This window comes from Eutrema salsugineum, unplaced genomic scaffold, assembly GCF_000478725.1.
Source record: "Eutrema salsugineum unplaced genomic scaffold, Eutsalg1_0 scaffold_10, whole genome shotgun sequence".
Taxonomy (NCBI): Eukaryota; Viridiplantae; Streptophyta; class Magnoliopsida; order Brassicales; family Brassicaceae; genus Eutrema; species Eutrema salsugineum.
In genome coordinates, this window is record NW_006256908.1 from 4795939 (window position 1) to 4812916 (window position 16978).

Below are 16978 nucleotides of genomic sequence, written 5' to 3' on the forward strand. Positions count from 1 at the left end.
ACCAATTGTGACACCCCGATCCCACCTTTCCTTCCGGGAACCAGACGAACCAGCTATCACCTACAGTGAGACCCCCATCTGCCTTTCGTCTGGACCGGCTATCAACTCCTAACGCCCCAAATGTCTCTCCTAGTGAGTCCAACGCCCTCACTCTAGGGCCCAACTCCAACCGTCCTCACCAGTGAGCCCAACACCTTTTCTTTAGGTCCGTTGGTCCACCACTATCCGACGGTTGGTCTTTCTCTAGGCATATGGGTCCATCACTGTCCGATAGCCAGTGCGTTAGTCTGGAAAACTCGTAAGACTTGTCTGTTGTCCCTGCAATCACTACGCGTGATCTTTCCCCATGTTTTGTCATCGCTCATACGGTAACGCGGACTACTTTTGGTAGGTCATCCATCTTGAAATTGTTTCTAGTTTAAACATGCTTAACTCTAAAGTTCTCTCAAGACCAGTTGTCCAAAAAGATAAATGAACTTTGATGACATAGATAACCAAATCAATTCTTATAAACCTCTCCACATATATTAGAAATCAGAATGTTACAAATAGCTAATTACTTATTCTTCTATTGTGGGATCTTATCTTAGAGAAGATCCCGATCAAAGCAACAAGAACATAAGAACACATTCCTCTAGGAAATATTCTCTCTGTCTTTATTCAATATCTTTTCTTGGTTAGTTGTTTATTTATGAAAAACAAGGAGATGGAATCATCGATTCCTAAAACTTGCGGAAATGGAAGATGAGGCATATATTGTTCCTAGAACAGGAACACTTTCTCTTATTTTCATAAACAAATCTGAAAAATAAGTTTTTATTTGAGAATCAATTCGTGTCTTAGAAGTTCTTGAAGAAAATACACACACACGACTCCGCTCAAGCCTGTGGCTGATATGTGAAACCATTGATAGTGAGACCTCCATCAACACATATGGTCTGACCAGTAATATATGAAGCTGCAGGTAGACACAGAAAAGCTACAAGGGATGCAACCTCTCGTGGTTCTCCAGCGCGGCCAAGTGGAGTTCTACTAAACAAACTTTTGTTGTAATCGGAGTCTCCCAGAAGCTGATTATTCACAAGATTAAGGTACAAGAATTAGAAGTGCATGATATTGATTGGAAAACAAATTAAAAATAGCTGGAGGGTGTCATTGATTACAGGTTTAGCCAGAGCATTTTGGATAAAATTAGGAGCAACAGAGTTGGCTCTTATGCCGTCTCGTGCCCATTCACACGCCAAATTTCTTGCTAGTTGATTCATACCTCCTACACACACACATACAAAAAAATATATATATAACTACGAGAAATGTATTACGAATCGCAAAGAAATTTAGATCTACAAAAGCTTTAATAAAGAAAATGTTTTAATCCGTAGAAGTATCTTTTGGTGAAAGATTTCTGAACCATTTAGATAATTTATTACTTTTAAATTGGTTTTGTTTGTGTATCTATGCAAATAAATTTCTCTCTTTATATGTGTTACTGTATATATTGACACTGGGATCATAAAAAGTACGCCAGGAATCTCATATACGAATCAAGATGAGATCTAAAAATATGAATAGAAGATATGTGTCAGGCTAATCAACTAATTAACGTCACTCAACATCAAATCCTTTTTACCAAAATATTAACTGAAAATATAATATAAAGTTTGTATTTCAACAATGAAACATATTTGTATTTACCCAATGAAACATATACGAATCCACAATATTACTACAGCATCTAGTATATTTGAAAATCTCTGTATTGATTAGTCGGTCTATGTACCTTTGGTTAAACCATAGATGGATCCACAGTCCATTGATACAACCCCTCCAACAGAGGACATGAAGATGATGCTCCCATAGCCAGAAGCCTTTAAGAGAGGATGTGAGAGTTGGCTAAAATGATAAGCAGATTCCAAGTTTGTTGAAATATGGAACGAGAAATCGTCTTCCACATATTCTGTTGTTGGCTTTGTGCGAAGTCCTCCAACGTTGTTCACCTATGTTGAGCCAAAAAAAAAGAGTAGTAAAAATCTTACTATAAATTTCACTATTTAATAGGTATTCTTCCTAGGAAGATATGCTTAGTTTCTTTCTTTAAACTAAGACTAATTAACTTACAAGAATGTTGAGCTTGCCATTGAACATCGTTGAGACGGTCTGCATAAGTGTTTCTCTCTCGGGACGAGAGGATACATCACAGATTGAACCACTCACTTGAAACCCTTTCTTTTCCCACTCGCTTAAACTTTGATTAAGCATTGTTTCAGAGATGTCGCATACATGGATTCTTGCTTCAAAACGGGCTAGCTCCTCTACTATGGCATGCCTAAAATAGTCCACAACGAAAAAACAAAATTTAGCGATATCTTAGAAAAAGAAGCAGCAGAAAAATGGGTAAAAAATATGATATAGCTAGAGAGTAGGAAAAACAAACCCGATTCCGCTGGCTCCACCGGTTACAAGAGCAGTCATACCTTGAAGACTCCATCTTTTATCCATTTTTTGTTTGCCTGTGAGTCTGTGACTGTGAGTAGTAATGAATAGAGATACCAAATAACATATATATAAGGCAAAGTAGATCAAAATATACGTAGCTAATGACGTTTAGGAGACTGGAAACATTAAGCATCAATTTAAAAAATACAAAATTTCAGAGAAATTAGCTAAATGGCAATTTGGTATAAATTGAGTAAATGGCCAAAATGGATAATGAATACTCTAATAACGATTTTTACCCTCCATTCAATTATCAAGGGACGGTGGTGTTACTTTTTAACATTTTACAATAACAAAGACAGAAAAAGACTCAACATTTGTCACACACAAATCAATAGAATATAAGAGCATGATTAATGTGGTATCCAACAGGATATTTTATAATATTTTATAATATTTTAATCAGTTGATTTTAAAAATTTTTAGAGAACGTCTCTTATTTTGCAACCATAAGAGACCGTCTTTCCCTCCATATGGCAATTCTTTTCAGTTTAATAATAAAAAAAGATTTAGAGATCCAAATGGGGTGTATAGCAATAATCATGATCTAACACTTGTTTTTATTTTAAAGGATTGGGGTGTGAAGAAGCGTTGAGTCTTTTTTTTTAAAGAAAGCGTTGAGTCTTTTTGTATCAATTGATTGTAGAACTAGGCCCGATCAACTCTTTATTTTAGGTGACCTCCATCGATTCTTTTTCTAGTAGTCTTATTGCTGTCTTGCTTGCACAAGTTGCATCTAACTTTATATTACTAATATAGAGTATAGTGGAGCTATTGGTTAACAGATTTTAGTTGATTTAAAAATCAAAATAAATTGGTTAGTTTGAATCTTAAATAGAAATTGTAATATCTGGGAAGTCGGGGGAAAATATGTACTCCATTATTCTGGTGAAATTGAATCGATGTTTTGGTCATTTATAATGTGTGATTTATATATGTAGAATTCCCATCCTTGCAGAGCTGACCTAGAGCCCACGCAGGAAAGTTTGAGCTTGGGCTTTTATTCGTTTATATATTTAAGGTCATAATATGTGTATCAATAGTCTAGTGGTAGAAGCACTTTTATAAGAAGATGGCATGAGGAATGCAACTAGTTAGCCCTATTTGGACAGGAAAGTATGGATAAAGGACGAAAACCGGACATGAAAGTATGGATAAAGGAGGAAAACGGGTAGTTCGAGTCTTCGAGATAAACTAGATATATTACTGGTAGTGACCTTGGTATTCCCATAAAAGAACGGGATTGAAAACTATGATAGAGTAACTATTGGCTATCTAACATTGTTACTCACTCATACACAAGCCTAAGTTCAACTCTCCATTTCTTACTGTCAAAAAATGTTTACTCAAATATGGGCTACAAATTCTCTTTTTAGTTTTGGGCCTTGAAATTACTAGAATCGGGTTTGCATGCATGTACGTAATATGACGTAAACTTAATATGAAGTCTGCTTAGATGTGCTAAATATCTTTTAAAACAAGAAAATTCATAACTTTATAATTACAACACATAAACACACCAAACTCATACGGATGTAAGAACCATACCTAACATGTAAGTAAAAAAAATAAAAATTAAAGAAAGCAATACAAATCTTTTATAAAATGCATTTAAAAAAAAAATTCAGACATCTGATCAAAGTCCGCGGTGAAAATTTTACGACAAAGTCTTATAAAAAGAAGGATTATTTTCGCAATTGATCAAAAGTTTGACTTTTTAGCAGCAAACTTCATTTGCATTCTGTGAGATAAAAATGTTATTTTTGTAATTGACCAAAAATTTGACGTTTTTAATAGACTTAATCTGCAAACAAGTAAAAGAAGTCTATTATAGTAAAGAAGTCTTCCGATGAAGTCTACTATACAAATGTAGTCTAATTGAAGTTATTTTTGCAATTGACTAAAATTTTGACTTTCTAAGCAGTTTATAGGTCAGATTTTCATTTAGCCAAATTTTAATTAAATTAATCGCAGACTTTAGAATATGCTAGATTCTTTTTTAATAGTAGACTTTTTGAGATAAAAGTAAACAAAAAGTTAAAATCTTGATCAATTACAAAAATAACCTCCCAAATCAAACAACAAAATCTCACACTTCTAAAGAAGTTTTCAATAAAAATCAAAATTTGACAAAAAAAAAAATTGGTCAAATACAAAAATAACCCCAGTTTTACGCAGACAGCATTAGAAGTCTATATGCATTTCTTTTGTTTACAAAAGCCAATTTCTAAAACTTCCAAAGAAGTCTACTTTCAAAAATATCAAAATAAGTCAATATAACTATTTTTTTCTTTTTTTTCCTCTACCCAACTATTACATCACATGTGGCTAGTCAAAAGATTGGTTTGGGAATCATCATCGACCGACTCGGTTTGACTGATTTGGGATTGCTCGAGCTCTTTTATAAGACTATTCATCCGGACATTTAGACTTATGGGGATATACGATAGAGTCCAATCCGTTTGAGATTCGGTCATACTCATAAGATCCAAGCAATCAGTCAGGAAGTGAACCAAGCACATCTGTCTTTCCTGCAAACAGGACATAGCCCAAATAAGGCCATCCATCTTGGCATGAAGAGTCGAAAGGCTTCTGCGACATCAATGGATTCCAAAAAACTCATTTCCCCTACCATTCTCTAAACTCCATCTGAAGCCACTAATCGGTCCATGACTGATCTAAGAGGCGTCAATCAGGCAAATCAAAAACTGCTGATCCTCGGTTAGAGATCTCGAGGACAGAGGGGGATGTGTCATCCCAACATCTGTGTCGTCTTCGTCTTCGGGTGTGTTCGACGTTCTCCAGCTTTCTACTTCTAGCGATGCATGTAGCAGTGTCTCTTCCGGGGAAATTTTTTCCCAATTTTATATGTGCTATTTTAGTAATAGTTAGTCGTCACTTGATGATAACTATTTACTCTCTTTTCTTACACCAATAGCTAGTTACTTATTCTTCTATTGTGGGATCTTAGAGAAGATCCCGATCAAAGCAACAAGCACATAAGAACACATTCCTCTAGGAAATTTTCTCTGGTCTTTATTCAATATCTTTTCTTGGTTAGTTGTTTATTTATGAAACAAAGGATATGGAATCATCGATTCCTAAAACTTGTGGAAATGGAAGATGAGATAGTGCTCCTAAAAACTAGGAGGAAAACTTTCTCTTATTTTCATAAACAAATTATTTAAACTTGATCTTTATTTGAGAATCTTCTTAGAAGTTCTTGAAGAAAACACACACACACACACATAAGTCTCGGCTCAAGCATGTGGGTGATATGTGAAACCATTGATAGTGAGACCTCCATCAACACATATGGTCTGACCAGTAATATATGAAGCTGCAGGTAGACACAGAAAAGCCGTAAGTGATGCAACCTCTTTTGGCTCTCCAGTGCGACCAAGGGGAGTTCTACTAAGCAAACTCTTCTGGTAACCGGAGTCTCCGAGAAGCTGATTGTTCACAAGATTTTAAGATACAAGAATTAGAAGTGCATGATATTAATTGGAATATAAATTAAAACTAGATGGAGGGTGTCACTGATTACAGGTTGAGCCATAGCAGTTTTGATAAAATTAGGAGCAACGGAGTTGGCTCTTACGCCGTCTCGTGCCCACTCACACGCCAAATTTCTTGCTAGTTGATTCATAGCTCCTACACACACATAAAAAAAAAAAAAAAACTTTAAATAAAGAAAATGATAAACTACGAGACATGTCATCCCAAATAAAATTACATTTACAAAGCTTTTACAAAAAATGAATTAGATCAAGAATTCAAGAATCAAGACAACCTATTAATCGGTGGAAATATAGGATCTATCAAGATAATTAAATACCTTAAAATTAGTTTTGCTTGTGTATCTATACAAATAAATATCTCTCTATATATGTGTTACTGTATATATTGGGATCATATATTTTTGAAACAGAAATTAGTGTACGTTTGCGTTTACTACGTTAGGAATCTCATACATGAATTATGATGACATCTAAAATAGATAAATAAAAGACATGCGTTAGTCTAATCAACTTCCTAACGTAAACATTAAATTTTATTTTACCAAATAATCATTGAAAATACATGCACGTACTTGATATCATCGTAATCAAATGAATCCACAATACTATTGCATCTAGTATATTTGAAATTAAAATCTCTGTATTGATTAGTTGGTCGATGTACCTTTGGTTAAACCATAGATGGATCCACAGTCCATTGAAACAACCCCTCCAACAGAGGATATGAAGACGATGCTTCCATATCCTGAAGCCTTTAAGAAAGGATGTGAAAGTTGGCTAAGATGATAAGCAGATTCCAAGTTTGTTGAAATAAGGAACGAGAAATCGTCTTCCACATATTCTGTTGTTGGCTTTGTGCGAAGTCCTCCAACGTTGTTCACCTATGTTGAGCCAAAAAAAAAGAGTAGTAAAAATCTTACTATAAATTTCACTATTTAATAGGTATTCTTCCTAGGAAGATATGCTTAGTTTCTTTCTTTAAACTAAGACTAATTAACTTACAAGAATGTTGAGCTTGCCATTGAACATCGTTGAGACGGTCTGCATAAGTGTTTCTCTCTCGGGACGAGAGGATACATCACAGATTGAACCACTCACTTGAAACCCTTTCTTTTCCCACTCGCTTAAACTTTGATTAAGCATTGTTTCAGAGATGTCGCATACATGGATTCTTGCTTCAAAACGGGCTAGCTCCTCTACTATGGCATGCCTAAAACAGTCCACAACGAAAAAACAAAATTTAGCGATATCTTAAAAAAAGAAGCAGCAGAAAAATGGGTAAAAAATATGATATAGCTAGAGAGTAGGAAAAACAAACCCGATTCCGCTGGCTCCACCGGTTACGAGAGCAGTCATACCTTGAAGACTCCATCTTTTATCCATTTTTTGTTTGCCTGTGATTGTGAGTAGTAATGAATAGAGCTACCACATAACATATATATAAGGCAAAGTAGATCAAAATACGTAGCTAATGACGTTTCGGAGACTGGAAACGTTGAGCATCAATTTGTTTTTAAAGAAAAAAGAAAAATGATTTAGGTAAATGATACAAAATTTCAGAGAAATTAGCTAAATGGCAATTTGGTATAAAATAAGTAAATGGCCAAAATGGATAATGAATACACTAATGCCGATTTTTACTAATACGGGTATGGTGTTATTTTTAAAAAATTTACAATAACAAAGATAGAAAAAGACTCAACATTTGTCACACACAAATCATTAGAATAACACTTTTTTATTTTAAATGATCGGGGTGTGAATTCGAAGAAGCGTTGAGTCTTTTTTTTTTTTTTTAAGCGTTGAGTCTTTTTTTTTAATCAATATATTGTAGAACTAGGCTCGATCAACTCTTTATTTTACGTGACCTCCATCGGTTCTTTTTCTAGTACTTTTATTGATGTCTTACTTGCACGAGTTGCATCTAACGTTATATTTATTACAAAGTACTAATACAGTAGAACCTTTATGAATTAATAATTGATAACTTAATAATTTCTATAAATTAATAAATTTTATTGGTCCCAAATCGGACTAATGTAAAAATCTATCAAATTCGATAAGATAATAAGATAATAATTTTTTTTGAAACTTCTATATAAATATATGGTCCCAACAAAAACATAAATTAATAATTATATAAATTATGCAAATATATGTAAATATAATATTCTAAAATATGAGTAATGTGTTTGCTTTGATTTAAGGTTAAAACCTCATTGGATCTTATCTCTCTAATTATTATATAAGTAGCTCTTATTGGTGTTTTACTATATACATTCAAAATTTATGATAATTTTGATATGATAATTGATTTTCTTACATGTAAAAGTTTTTGTATGTATTAGTGTTATCTTCAATTTTATCATCAATAATACAGGTAGTAGTTATAGTTTTTTTATAAATTTTAAACTTATGAACATGTATATTTTAACATGGACAATCCAATATGTTATTAAAAATTATTTTATTGCAATAGTTATGATTGTTAATCATAATTTATATTACGAGATTTGTTAAAATTTTAAAATATAACACTATTCCAAAATTTTTTAAAAAAATTATAAACGGAAAGCAAATTTTTTCTATAAATTAATAATTATTAATTTATAGATAAATTAATATCACGATAAATTAATAAAATATCATGGTCCCGACATTATTAATTTATAGAGGTTTTACTGTATAGTCATATCGAGATTGGTTAACAGATTTTAGTTGATTTAAGAATCTAAATAAAATGGTTAGTTTGAATATTAAATGAGAAACTGTATTATCTGGGAAGTCGGGGAAAAAATATGTACTCCACCACTATTCTGGTAAACTTGAATCGATATTTTGGTCATTTATAAGTTATAACGTTATAAGTTATAACATTTCGGATCTGGAAAAAAGAACCGCGGAAGCTCATGATTGTGTGATCGGGATTCAGCGGGAGCTCTTAGCTAATCCCTCTACTTCTATTGCTGATCGCGAGTTTGAGGCCAATAGGAGATGGCCGATTCTGGTTAGAGCTGAGGAGAGTTATTTGCTGCAGAAATCCAGAATCACTTGGTTAAAGGAGGGAGATTGTGGATCAGCCTATTTTCATAGAATGATGTCAGCGAGATCTGCAATGAACTTCATTCATTACCTGGAAATAGAAGATGGCACTCGGATTGATTCTCAGGCTGACATTCAGAGCCATTGCGTCAGTTACTTCGAGAAGCTCTTGGGTGATGAAGTTAGTCCTAAAATGTTCATCCAAGATGATATCTCTGCTCTTTTGGATTTTACTTGCCTGCAGGAATTGAGGGATAGTTTGAGATTGGAGTTCTCGAGCTTGGAAATTAAAAATGCCTTTTTCTCCTTACCCAGAAATAAAATGTGGTCCGGATGGCTTCCCAGTCGAGTTCTTCACGGGTTGCTGGAATGTGGTGGGTACGGAAGTCACGGAGGCAGTGGGTGAGTTCTTCAGATCGGGAAAGCTTTTAAGGCAATGGAATGCCACCACTTTGGTTCTAATCCCAAAGATCCTCAATGCAAAAAAAAACCTCCGACTTCAGACCTATTTCGTGCTTAAATACTTTGTACAAAGTGATCTCCAAACTTCTTGCTTCAAGGCTTCAAGGTTTGCTAGAGCCGGTTATCGCCTTCTCACAATCTGCATTTATGCCCGGAAGACTTTTGGCCGAAAATGTCCTCCTGGCAACTGAAATTATAAATGGTTATGGTAGGAGCAACATCGAGCCAAGAGCCATGCTAAAAGTGGATTTGCGCAAAGCTTTTGATTCAGTCCGCTGGGACTTTGTTCTTGCCTGCTTGCGTGGTTTAAGGGTTCCTGAGAGGTTTATAAACTGAATCTCTGAGTGCATCTCCACACCATCTTTTTATGTTGCTATTAACGGGCAGTCGAGTGGATTTTTCCGAAGCTCAAGAGGTCTTCGTCAGGGCGACCCGCTCTCGCCATACCTCTTCGTTTTGGCAATGAAGATATTCTCTCGTCTTCTCCAATCGCGCTACTCTTCGGAGTACATTAGGTACCATCCAAACACTGATCTCCTCCATATCTCTCACCTAATGTTTGCAGATGATGTAATGATCTTTTTCGATGGATCGAGCTCTTCCCTTTATGGTATAAGCGAAACCCTTGATGATTTTGCTAGTTGGTCAGGGCTTAAAATGAATCAGGACAAGACCGAGATCTTACACGCTGGTTTGAACCCTTCTGAATCCACTGTTATTGCCAGCTATGGATTCCCTGCTGGTTCTCTCCCCATTCGATACTTAGGCTTGCCGCTGATGTCTAGAAAGTTGAGGATTTCAGAATATGCTCCGCTAATTGATAAGATCTCAGCTAGGTTCACTTCTTGGGCTGTTCGGTCACTTTCATTTGTCGGAAGACTCCAACTCATCTCATCTATCATCACCGGCACAATGAACTTCTGGATTTCAACTTTTCTGCTGCTCAGAGGCTGTATTAAGAGGATCGAATCGCTGTGTAGTCGTTTCCTTTGGTCTGGAGCTATTGAGGGGACGTTCATGGTAAGGTCTCTTGGACCAGAGTTTGCCTGCCGAAAAAAGAAGGAGGTCTCGAGCTTAGGCGCTTCTCGACTTGGAATACCACTTTGTGCCTCAGAATGATCTGGTTGCTATTCTTGGGTAATAAATCTCTCTGGGTGGCTTGGCACAAGCACCACCACATCGGTAATGAAAGTTTCTGGTCCATTAGAGAGCACCCGCGAGATTCAGGATGCTGGAAGTCTCTCCTCAAGCTTCGTCATTTGGCTGAGAAATTTGTGATCTGTTCGGTGGGGAATGGTCGCACTGCAAAATTCTGGTACGACGCATGGATCCCTCTAGGTCCTCTTATTAATCTGTTTGGCGAGATGGGACCGAGATCACAAAGGTTGCCTCTCAATGCTGTTGTGGCTGATGCTTGTAGCCAAGCGGGCTGGTGTCTGCCTTCTCCTCGTTCAGATCAGGAGGTTCTCCTCCATGCTCATCTAACCACCGTTCAGCTTTCTGCTAATGCAAATGTCGAGGATGTGTTCTCTTGGAAGGTCAATGGCTCCCCTAGCAAGACTTTCTCCGCAAAGGGTACCTGGAATATGCTACGGTGTAGGGAGGATGAAAAGGATTGGTATAATGCCATTTGGTTTAAAGGGGCAACGCCGAAGCATGCCTTCTTCATGTGGACGGCTCAACTGAATAGGCTGCCGACGAGGTCGCGTCTTGCCTCTTGGGGTCTAAATATCCCGTCGTCTTGCTGCCTTTGCTCTGCTCATGATGAAACCAGGGATCACCTCCTGTTCTGGTGTGGTTACGGCGGTGAGATCTGGTCAGCGGTTCTAAGGCGCATTGGTGTGGCTCCCTTTGTTTTCCAGTCTTGGACAGCCCTTTTATCTTGGGTAAAGCAGTGATCCACCTCGGCTCCGTCCCTCCTTCGCAAGATCGTCGTGCATACTACTCTTTACTTCATTTGGATCGAGCAAAACAATAAGATTTTCAGCTCAACAACTAGATCGGTCACAAACATTCTCAGATATATAGACAGGCAAATTCGCAACACTATTTCAGCAAAGCGACACAGAAGGCATTTTGCTAACTTAATGCTTCTATGGATTAACTGAGAGTGGTCTTCGTCCGTTTCTCCTCTCTTTTGCTACCATGTTTTTTATTTAATTTTTGCCGTGGTATCAAATATCTGGGTATTGCTATTTCTAAAACTCACTTTTCATTAATATGAATATTTACAGTTTCGCAAAAAAAATAAAAATAAAAATAAAAATTATAACGTGTGATTTTATATGTAGAATTCCCATGCATGCCGAGTCGACCAAGAGCCCACGCAAGGAAAGTTTTAGCGTGGGCCTTTATTCGTTTATATATTTAAGGTCATAATTGTATGTTTTCAAAAGTATCAATATTCTAGTGGTAAAAGCATTTTTATAAGAAAATGGAACGAAGAGTTCAATTTTTTTTTTTTGGTAAAAGTGTTAAGATTATATCATCAATTTTAAATTTTTGACAGAAGTTACAGAGAATACGCAGAAAGCAAATTAACCGAAAGGAAAAAATTAAAGATAAACCCAACAATTAACAGCAAACAACAACGAAGGATTAAGAAAAATAATTTGCAGGATGAAAGAAACCGAAACAAAACCAAACGAAAAAACAACAATCACACTCTAAAATGCGGACCACTCCGTTTCTGCCGCAACTCTGAAGAACTAGAGTTCTCATCTTTGTTGCCACGAGCATCAACCTAAGGCCAGCCCTCTAACCTCAAAAGGGACACTTACAGCTTCTCCGAGAACTAACGGGATTTCCGGGATCCATAACGGACTACTTTGCAATTGTTGACAAGGGAGCCTGTTCGGGCTATCGGAGAGTCACCTCTGACCGTCATTCCTGATAAGATAAATTCCCTCAAGAACCAACTCCCACAGCTACAAGCTAGCTGCAATAACAAATCGGCGCCTCAACAATCACGTCTGGTAATGCTCCACCATCTACATCGGACCATATCCGGAGCCACCGCAAACCAAAATCTAAAACACAAATGCGAAGCTATCACCAATTAGCGGAAACATGCACCATTGGAAAACTCAGGCCACGTCGATGTTAAAGACGGAAGCAGAGAAAAAACGCTAAGAACAAGCCAGCGAAGCAACCGCCGAGTCACCCGTCCAGCATCACCGCTAAGAGACACCGCAAGTGGATTCGCACCTGCCGGAGATACGAGAGCCACCACTCCGAGGTTTGCTACAAAACTGAACCTCCCGTCAAAACCCATAAGCCGGAGCAAGGACTCGTCCTCAAGATCCAAAAACTCCACCACCAGGATCGAGAAGCTCCAGCTAACCCAGCCACCACTCAGCCGCCTCGGGAAAAAGACTTGAGAGAGGTCATAGTTGGGAGAGTCCACCGCCACATACTCACCACAAACCAATGCCGGAGTGCTCGCCACCACTAGAAGACCCTAAAAAAAACGCCGTGGAACCACCGCACAGATGAAAAACGCCAGATGCAGAAAGAGAAGAGCCGGCAAAAGAGACAGAGGCAGACAAGGAGAGAACGTTGACTGCACTAGAGAACGAACCACCTCCACCGCGGATCCAGAAACACCGCTGAAATCCGTGCTGCTGACAATGAGCCCTATGGAGACAAGAAAGTACGGATAAGAGATGAAAATCAGACAGGAAAGAATGGATAAGGGACGAAAACGAGTAATTCGAGAAACTAGATATACTACTGGAAGTATTCCCATAGAATAACAGGATTGAAAAATGAAAACTACAGTTGAGTAACTATTGGCTATATAACTAGTTTTCATTTGAGTAACTATTGGCTATATAACATCGTTACTCATCCTGAAATACACAAGCCTAAGTTTCAACTCTCCATTTCTGAAATGTTTACTCAAATATGGACCATAAATTTTTTTTTAGTTTTGGGCCTTGAAATTACTAGGATCGGATTTGCATGCATGTGCTTATATACACAATGTCGTCACTGTTTTTTGTTATAAGTCACCAATTATCCTCTCTTACAGTTTTTTTTTTTGGTAAAATATCTCCTCTCTTACAGTTATATAGTTACTATTAGATTAGGTTATATTTTCTAATAGTTACATAGTTAGAATGTATTTTCTATATATCACAAAAGAAATAAATAAAAAAGACTACATCAACGTGGACAATTAGTCAATTACATCATCAAACCTATTATTAAATTATAGTAGAAATTCTATAAATTAATATTTGAAATTAATAAATATTATAAATTAATAATTTTTCATAGTTTCGAATTGGGCTAATTCAAAATATGACACAATTCAATAAGATAATAAGATAATAACTTTAACATAATTCCTACGTAAATATATGATCCTATTATTATCATAAATTAACAATTTTGTTGAATAATGCCTATTTTGCTTCTCAAACCAAACCAGAAGAACCTAGCTAACTAAATTATTATCTGTGTCAAAGAGAGTTGTTGTAACAGTAATGTAATAGTTGTGAGAAGTGTGTAAGACTATAAGCTAGTCTATAAAGGTTGCTGTAGGAGTTAGTATGATCAGAGAGTAGTTGCACTACTTTCTCTATAAGCATGTATCGATTTCTTTTGTAAGGACTAAGGAGAAAATGAATGAGAATCTATTTTTTCATTCTCTCTAAAACTCTTACTCTCAAACTAAAGCAAATACAAATGGATCAAGATAAGAATCCTCTGTTTTCTTGAGAAGTTCAACATGGTATCAGAGCTCCTGTTGATCCATGGAGCCTCTCCGAACAAGATAAAAGTTATGGATCAAGAAACCAAACTGAAAAAAGGAAGCTGCTTACCTAAGAGTGAAAGGGAGCAGAAACTGGTTGCTGAAACAACCAAAGAAGACGTGAAGAAGAAGACTCACGCAAAAACTGGAGAAGACATGGAGAAGCCTCAGAGGAAAGAGGAAGAACATCACATGTTTACTGCCGGACAAGAAGAAGAAGAATCAAGTGAAGAAAACTCATGGCTCATCGACAGTGGATGCACAAACCACATGACACCAAATGAGAAGATGTTTGTCAGAATTAACACAAACATAAATGTTCCAATAAGAGTTGGAAATGGAGCTGTTCTCATCTCTAAAGGAAAAGGAGACATTGAAGTAACAACCAAGAAAGGGAAGAAAATCATAAGAGATGTGTTGCTTGTGCCTAAACTTGGCAAAAATATGCTAAGTGTTCCTCAAATGATCACTAACGGATATAAAGTCACATTTCAAGGAAGCAGCTGCTTAATTCACGACAGAGGTGGGAGAAGCATAGGAGAAGTTCAGATGATGAACAAGAGCTTTCACATCAAATGGCCGGCAAGAGAAGAAACTGCAATGGTGGCTAAAAGTGAAATTGCAGAGTTATGGCATCAAAGACTTGGTCACACAAGAAGGTCAAATCTGGAAATAATGCAATCAAAAGAGATGGTAGTGGGCTTACCTAAGTTCAGCGTAGATCGGGAAAAGTGCGAGAGCTGCATCATCAGCAAACACAGCCGTGATTCATTTCCAAAAGAAACAGAAAGCAGAGCAAAAGAAAAGCTTCAACTGATTCATAGCGATGTTTGTGGTCCAATGCAAAACGCTTCTTTCAGTGGGAGCAGGTATCTTCTTACCTTCATTGATGATGCAACAAGAATGGTCTGGGTTTATTTTTTGAAAGCTAAATCAGAGGTTTTTCAAACATTCAAGAAGTTCAAGAACCTTGTTGAAAATCAAACTGACTGCAAAATCAAGAAAATCAGAACAGATAGAGGAACCGAATATCTGTCTGGAGAGTTTACAAGATTCTTGGAAGAAAATGGCATTGAAAGGCAACTTACTGCATCATACTCTCCACAACATAATGGAGTCTCAGAAAGAAGAAATAGAAGCTTAGTGGAGATGGCTAGAGCGATGATCAAAGCCAAGGATTTGCCTCTAAAGTTTTGGGCAGAAGCGATTTACTCTGCAGCCTATGTTCAAAACAGAATTCCAACCAGAGCACTTGAGAGTAAAACGCCTATTGAAGCCTGGAATGGAGCAAAACCATCTGTAAGTCACATGAAAGTATTTGGATGTGTATGTTATGTACACATACCAGATGAAAAGAGGAAGAAGTGGGATGACAAGTCAAAGAAGGGAATATTTATGGGTTATAGCTCGCAAAGAAAAGGGTATAGAGTGTATCTTTTGAAAGAAAACAAGATTGATATCTCAAGAGATGTTATCTTTGAGGAAAGCAGCAAGTGGGACTGGAACAAGAAGGAAGTGATCAAGCAGGTCAACACAGCACTAGAACCGGATATTATTGATGAAAGTCCAAGAGCTAATGAGTCTGATTCAAGCAATGATGAGTCCACAGAGAGAACAAACACTCAGCAAAGATTCTCAGGTCCTGTGTTGGATAGTCCTGGAGAAAGCTCAAGTCAGCCTAACAGAAAAACTCGATCACTTGATGACATTATGCTCAATGCACCATACGCTAATCTAGAGTACTCTGCAGTTAGTGAAGGATGTTATTCAGGTGCTGAAGAACCAGCAGTGTTTGACGAAGCTGTTAAGCATACAGAGTGGATAGAAGCAATGGAAAAAGAGATACAAGTGATAGAAAAAAATCAAACTTGGGAATTAGTCAACATGCCAGCAAACAAGAATGTAGTTGGGGTAAAGTGGATATACAGGTTAAAGATGGATGCAAAAGGAAATGTTTTAAGACACAAAGCAAGGTTAGTGGCAAAGGGGTTCACGAAACAGTATGGTGTGGACTATCTGGAGACCTTTGCCCCAGTGTCTAGACATGAAACAATTCGTTTGCTTCTTGCAGTTGCAGCTCAGAGGAGATGGAAACTATTTCAGCTTGATGTCAAGTCAGCATTTCTGAATGGGAATCTTGAAGAGGAGATTTATGCTGAACAACCGCCTGGATTCGAAGAAAAAGGAAAAGAAACTCATGTTCTTCGCTTGCACAAAGCTCTCTATGGTTTAAAACAAGCACCGAGAGCTTGGTACAGCAGAATTGATGAGTTCTTCTTGAGAGAAAACTTCAAGAGAAGTGACAATGATCATGCATTGTATACAAAGACTGATCAAGGGAAGATTCTAGTAATCTGCATCTATGTGGTTGATCTTATTGTCACTGGAGATGATGAGAGAATGGTGGAAGACTTCAAGAAAACTATGAAGAATGAGTTTGAAATGTCTGACCTGGGATTGCTTAACTATTTCTTAGGAATGGAGATTGTTCAACAAGAAGAAGGAATTTCTCTTTCTCAAGAATGTTATGCAAAGAAACTACTGGAAAAGTTCAACATGAAAGACTGCAAAGTTATGAACACTCCTTTAGCACCACACGGCAAGGATCAAAATGAAGAAGAAGAGTTTACTGATTCTAAGATCTATAGAAGTTTATGTGGGAGGTCTGTTGTATCTTACCGCCACTCGACCTGGTTTA

General features: G+C 37.0%; 3 protein-coding genes across 8 annotated transcripts; 1 reads left to right on the top strand and 2 right to left on the bottom strand.

The window, feature by feature from the left end:
- Positions 1-738: 738 nt before the first annotated feature.
- On the bottom strand, positions 739-2515 carry LOC18027862 (tropinone reductase homolog At2g30670). Of its 2 annotated transcripts, none has more exons than XM_006409933.2 (5): positions 2435-2515; positions 2119-2326; positions 1781-1997; positions 1164-1270; positions 739-1070 (listed from the first exon to the last, which is right to left on the bottom strand). In XM_006409933.2, exons 1-5 carry the CDS (start codon positions 2497-2499, stop codon positions 879-881), a joined length of 789 nt encoding a protein of 262 aa, XP_006409996.1. In that variant the 5' UTR covers positions 2500-2515; the 3' UTR covers positions 739-878. The 2 variants fall into 2 exon arrangements, with proteins under 2 accessions (XP_006409996.1, XP_024003707.1); XM_024147939.1 differs by having other exon boundaries at positions 2119-2366; positions 2431-2513.
- Positions 2516-5756: 3241 nt separating this feature from the next.
- On the bottom strand, positions 5757-9966 carry LOC18027863 (tropinone reductase homolog At2g30670). 5 transcript variants are annotated; one of them, XM_006409934.2, is made up of 6 exons: positions 9954-9966; positions 7336-7411; positions 7020-7227; positions 6682-6898; positions 6044-6150; positions 5757-5948 (listed from the first exon to the last, which is right to left on the bottom strand). In XM_006409934.2, exons 1-6 carry the CDS (start codon positions 9964-9966, stop codon positions 5757-5759), a joined length of 813 nt encoding a protein of 270 aa, XP_006409997.2. The 5 variants fall into 5 exon arrangements, with proteins under 5 accessions (XP_006409997.2, XP_024003721.1, XP_024003720.1 ...); XM_024147953.1 differs by lacking the exon at positions 9954-9966 and having other exon boundaries at positions 5757-5938; positions 6037-6150; positions 7336-7422; XM_024147952.1 differs by lacking the exon at positions 9954-9966 and having other exon boundaries at positions 7376-7389.
- A 17-nt stretch (positions 9967-9983) lies between these two features.
- On the top strand, positions 9984-11419 carry LOC112081542. The gene is made up of 2 exons (XM_024148304.1): positions 9984-10546; positions 10636-11419. The coding sequence occupies exons 1-2, from the start codon at positions 9984-9986 to the stop codon at positions 11417-11419; spliced, it is 1347 nt and encodes a 448-aa protein (XP_024004072.1).
- The last annotated feature ends 5559 nt before the right edge of the window (positions 11420-16978 follow it).

Excerpts from the sequence above, each read along its gene's own strand:
- LOC18027862 (XM_024147939.1), bottom strand. The coding sequence starts at position 2,488 with ATGGAGTCTTCAAGGTATGACTGCTCTTGTAACCGGTGGAGCCAGCGG. Across the intron at positions 2,367-2,430 it reads GAGCCAGCGGAATCGGGTTT|ATATCGCTAAATTTTGTTTT; the intron begins GTTTTTCCTACT and ends TCTTTTTCTAAG. Across the intron at positions 1,271-1,780 it reads CATCTATGGTTTAACCAAAG|GAGGTATGAATCAACTAGCA; the intron begins GTACATAGACCG and ends GTGTGTGTGTAG.
- LOC18027863 (XM_024147950.1), bottom strand. The coding sequence starts at position 7,389 with ATGGAGTCTTCAAGGTATGACTGCTCTCGTAACCGGTGGAGCCAGCGG. Across the intron at positions 6,151-6,681 it reads CATCTATGGTTTAACCAAAG|GAGCTATGAATCAACTAGCA; the intron begins GTACATCGACCA and ends ATGTGTGTGTAG. Across the intron at positions 5,949-6,043 it reads AAACTGCTATGGCTCAACCT|CTTCTCGGAGACTCCGGTTA; the intron begins GTAATCAGTGAC and ends GTGAACAATCAG.
- LOC112081542 (XM_024148304.1), top strand. The coding sequence starts at position 9,984 with ATGAAGATATTCTCTCGTCTTCTCCAATCGCGCTACTCTTCGGAGTAC. Across the intron at positions 10,547-10,635 it reads GAGGGGACGTTCATGGTAAG|AATGATCTGGTTGCTATTCT; the intron begins GTCTCTTGGACC and ends TTTGTGCCTCAG.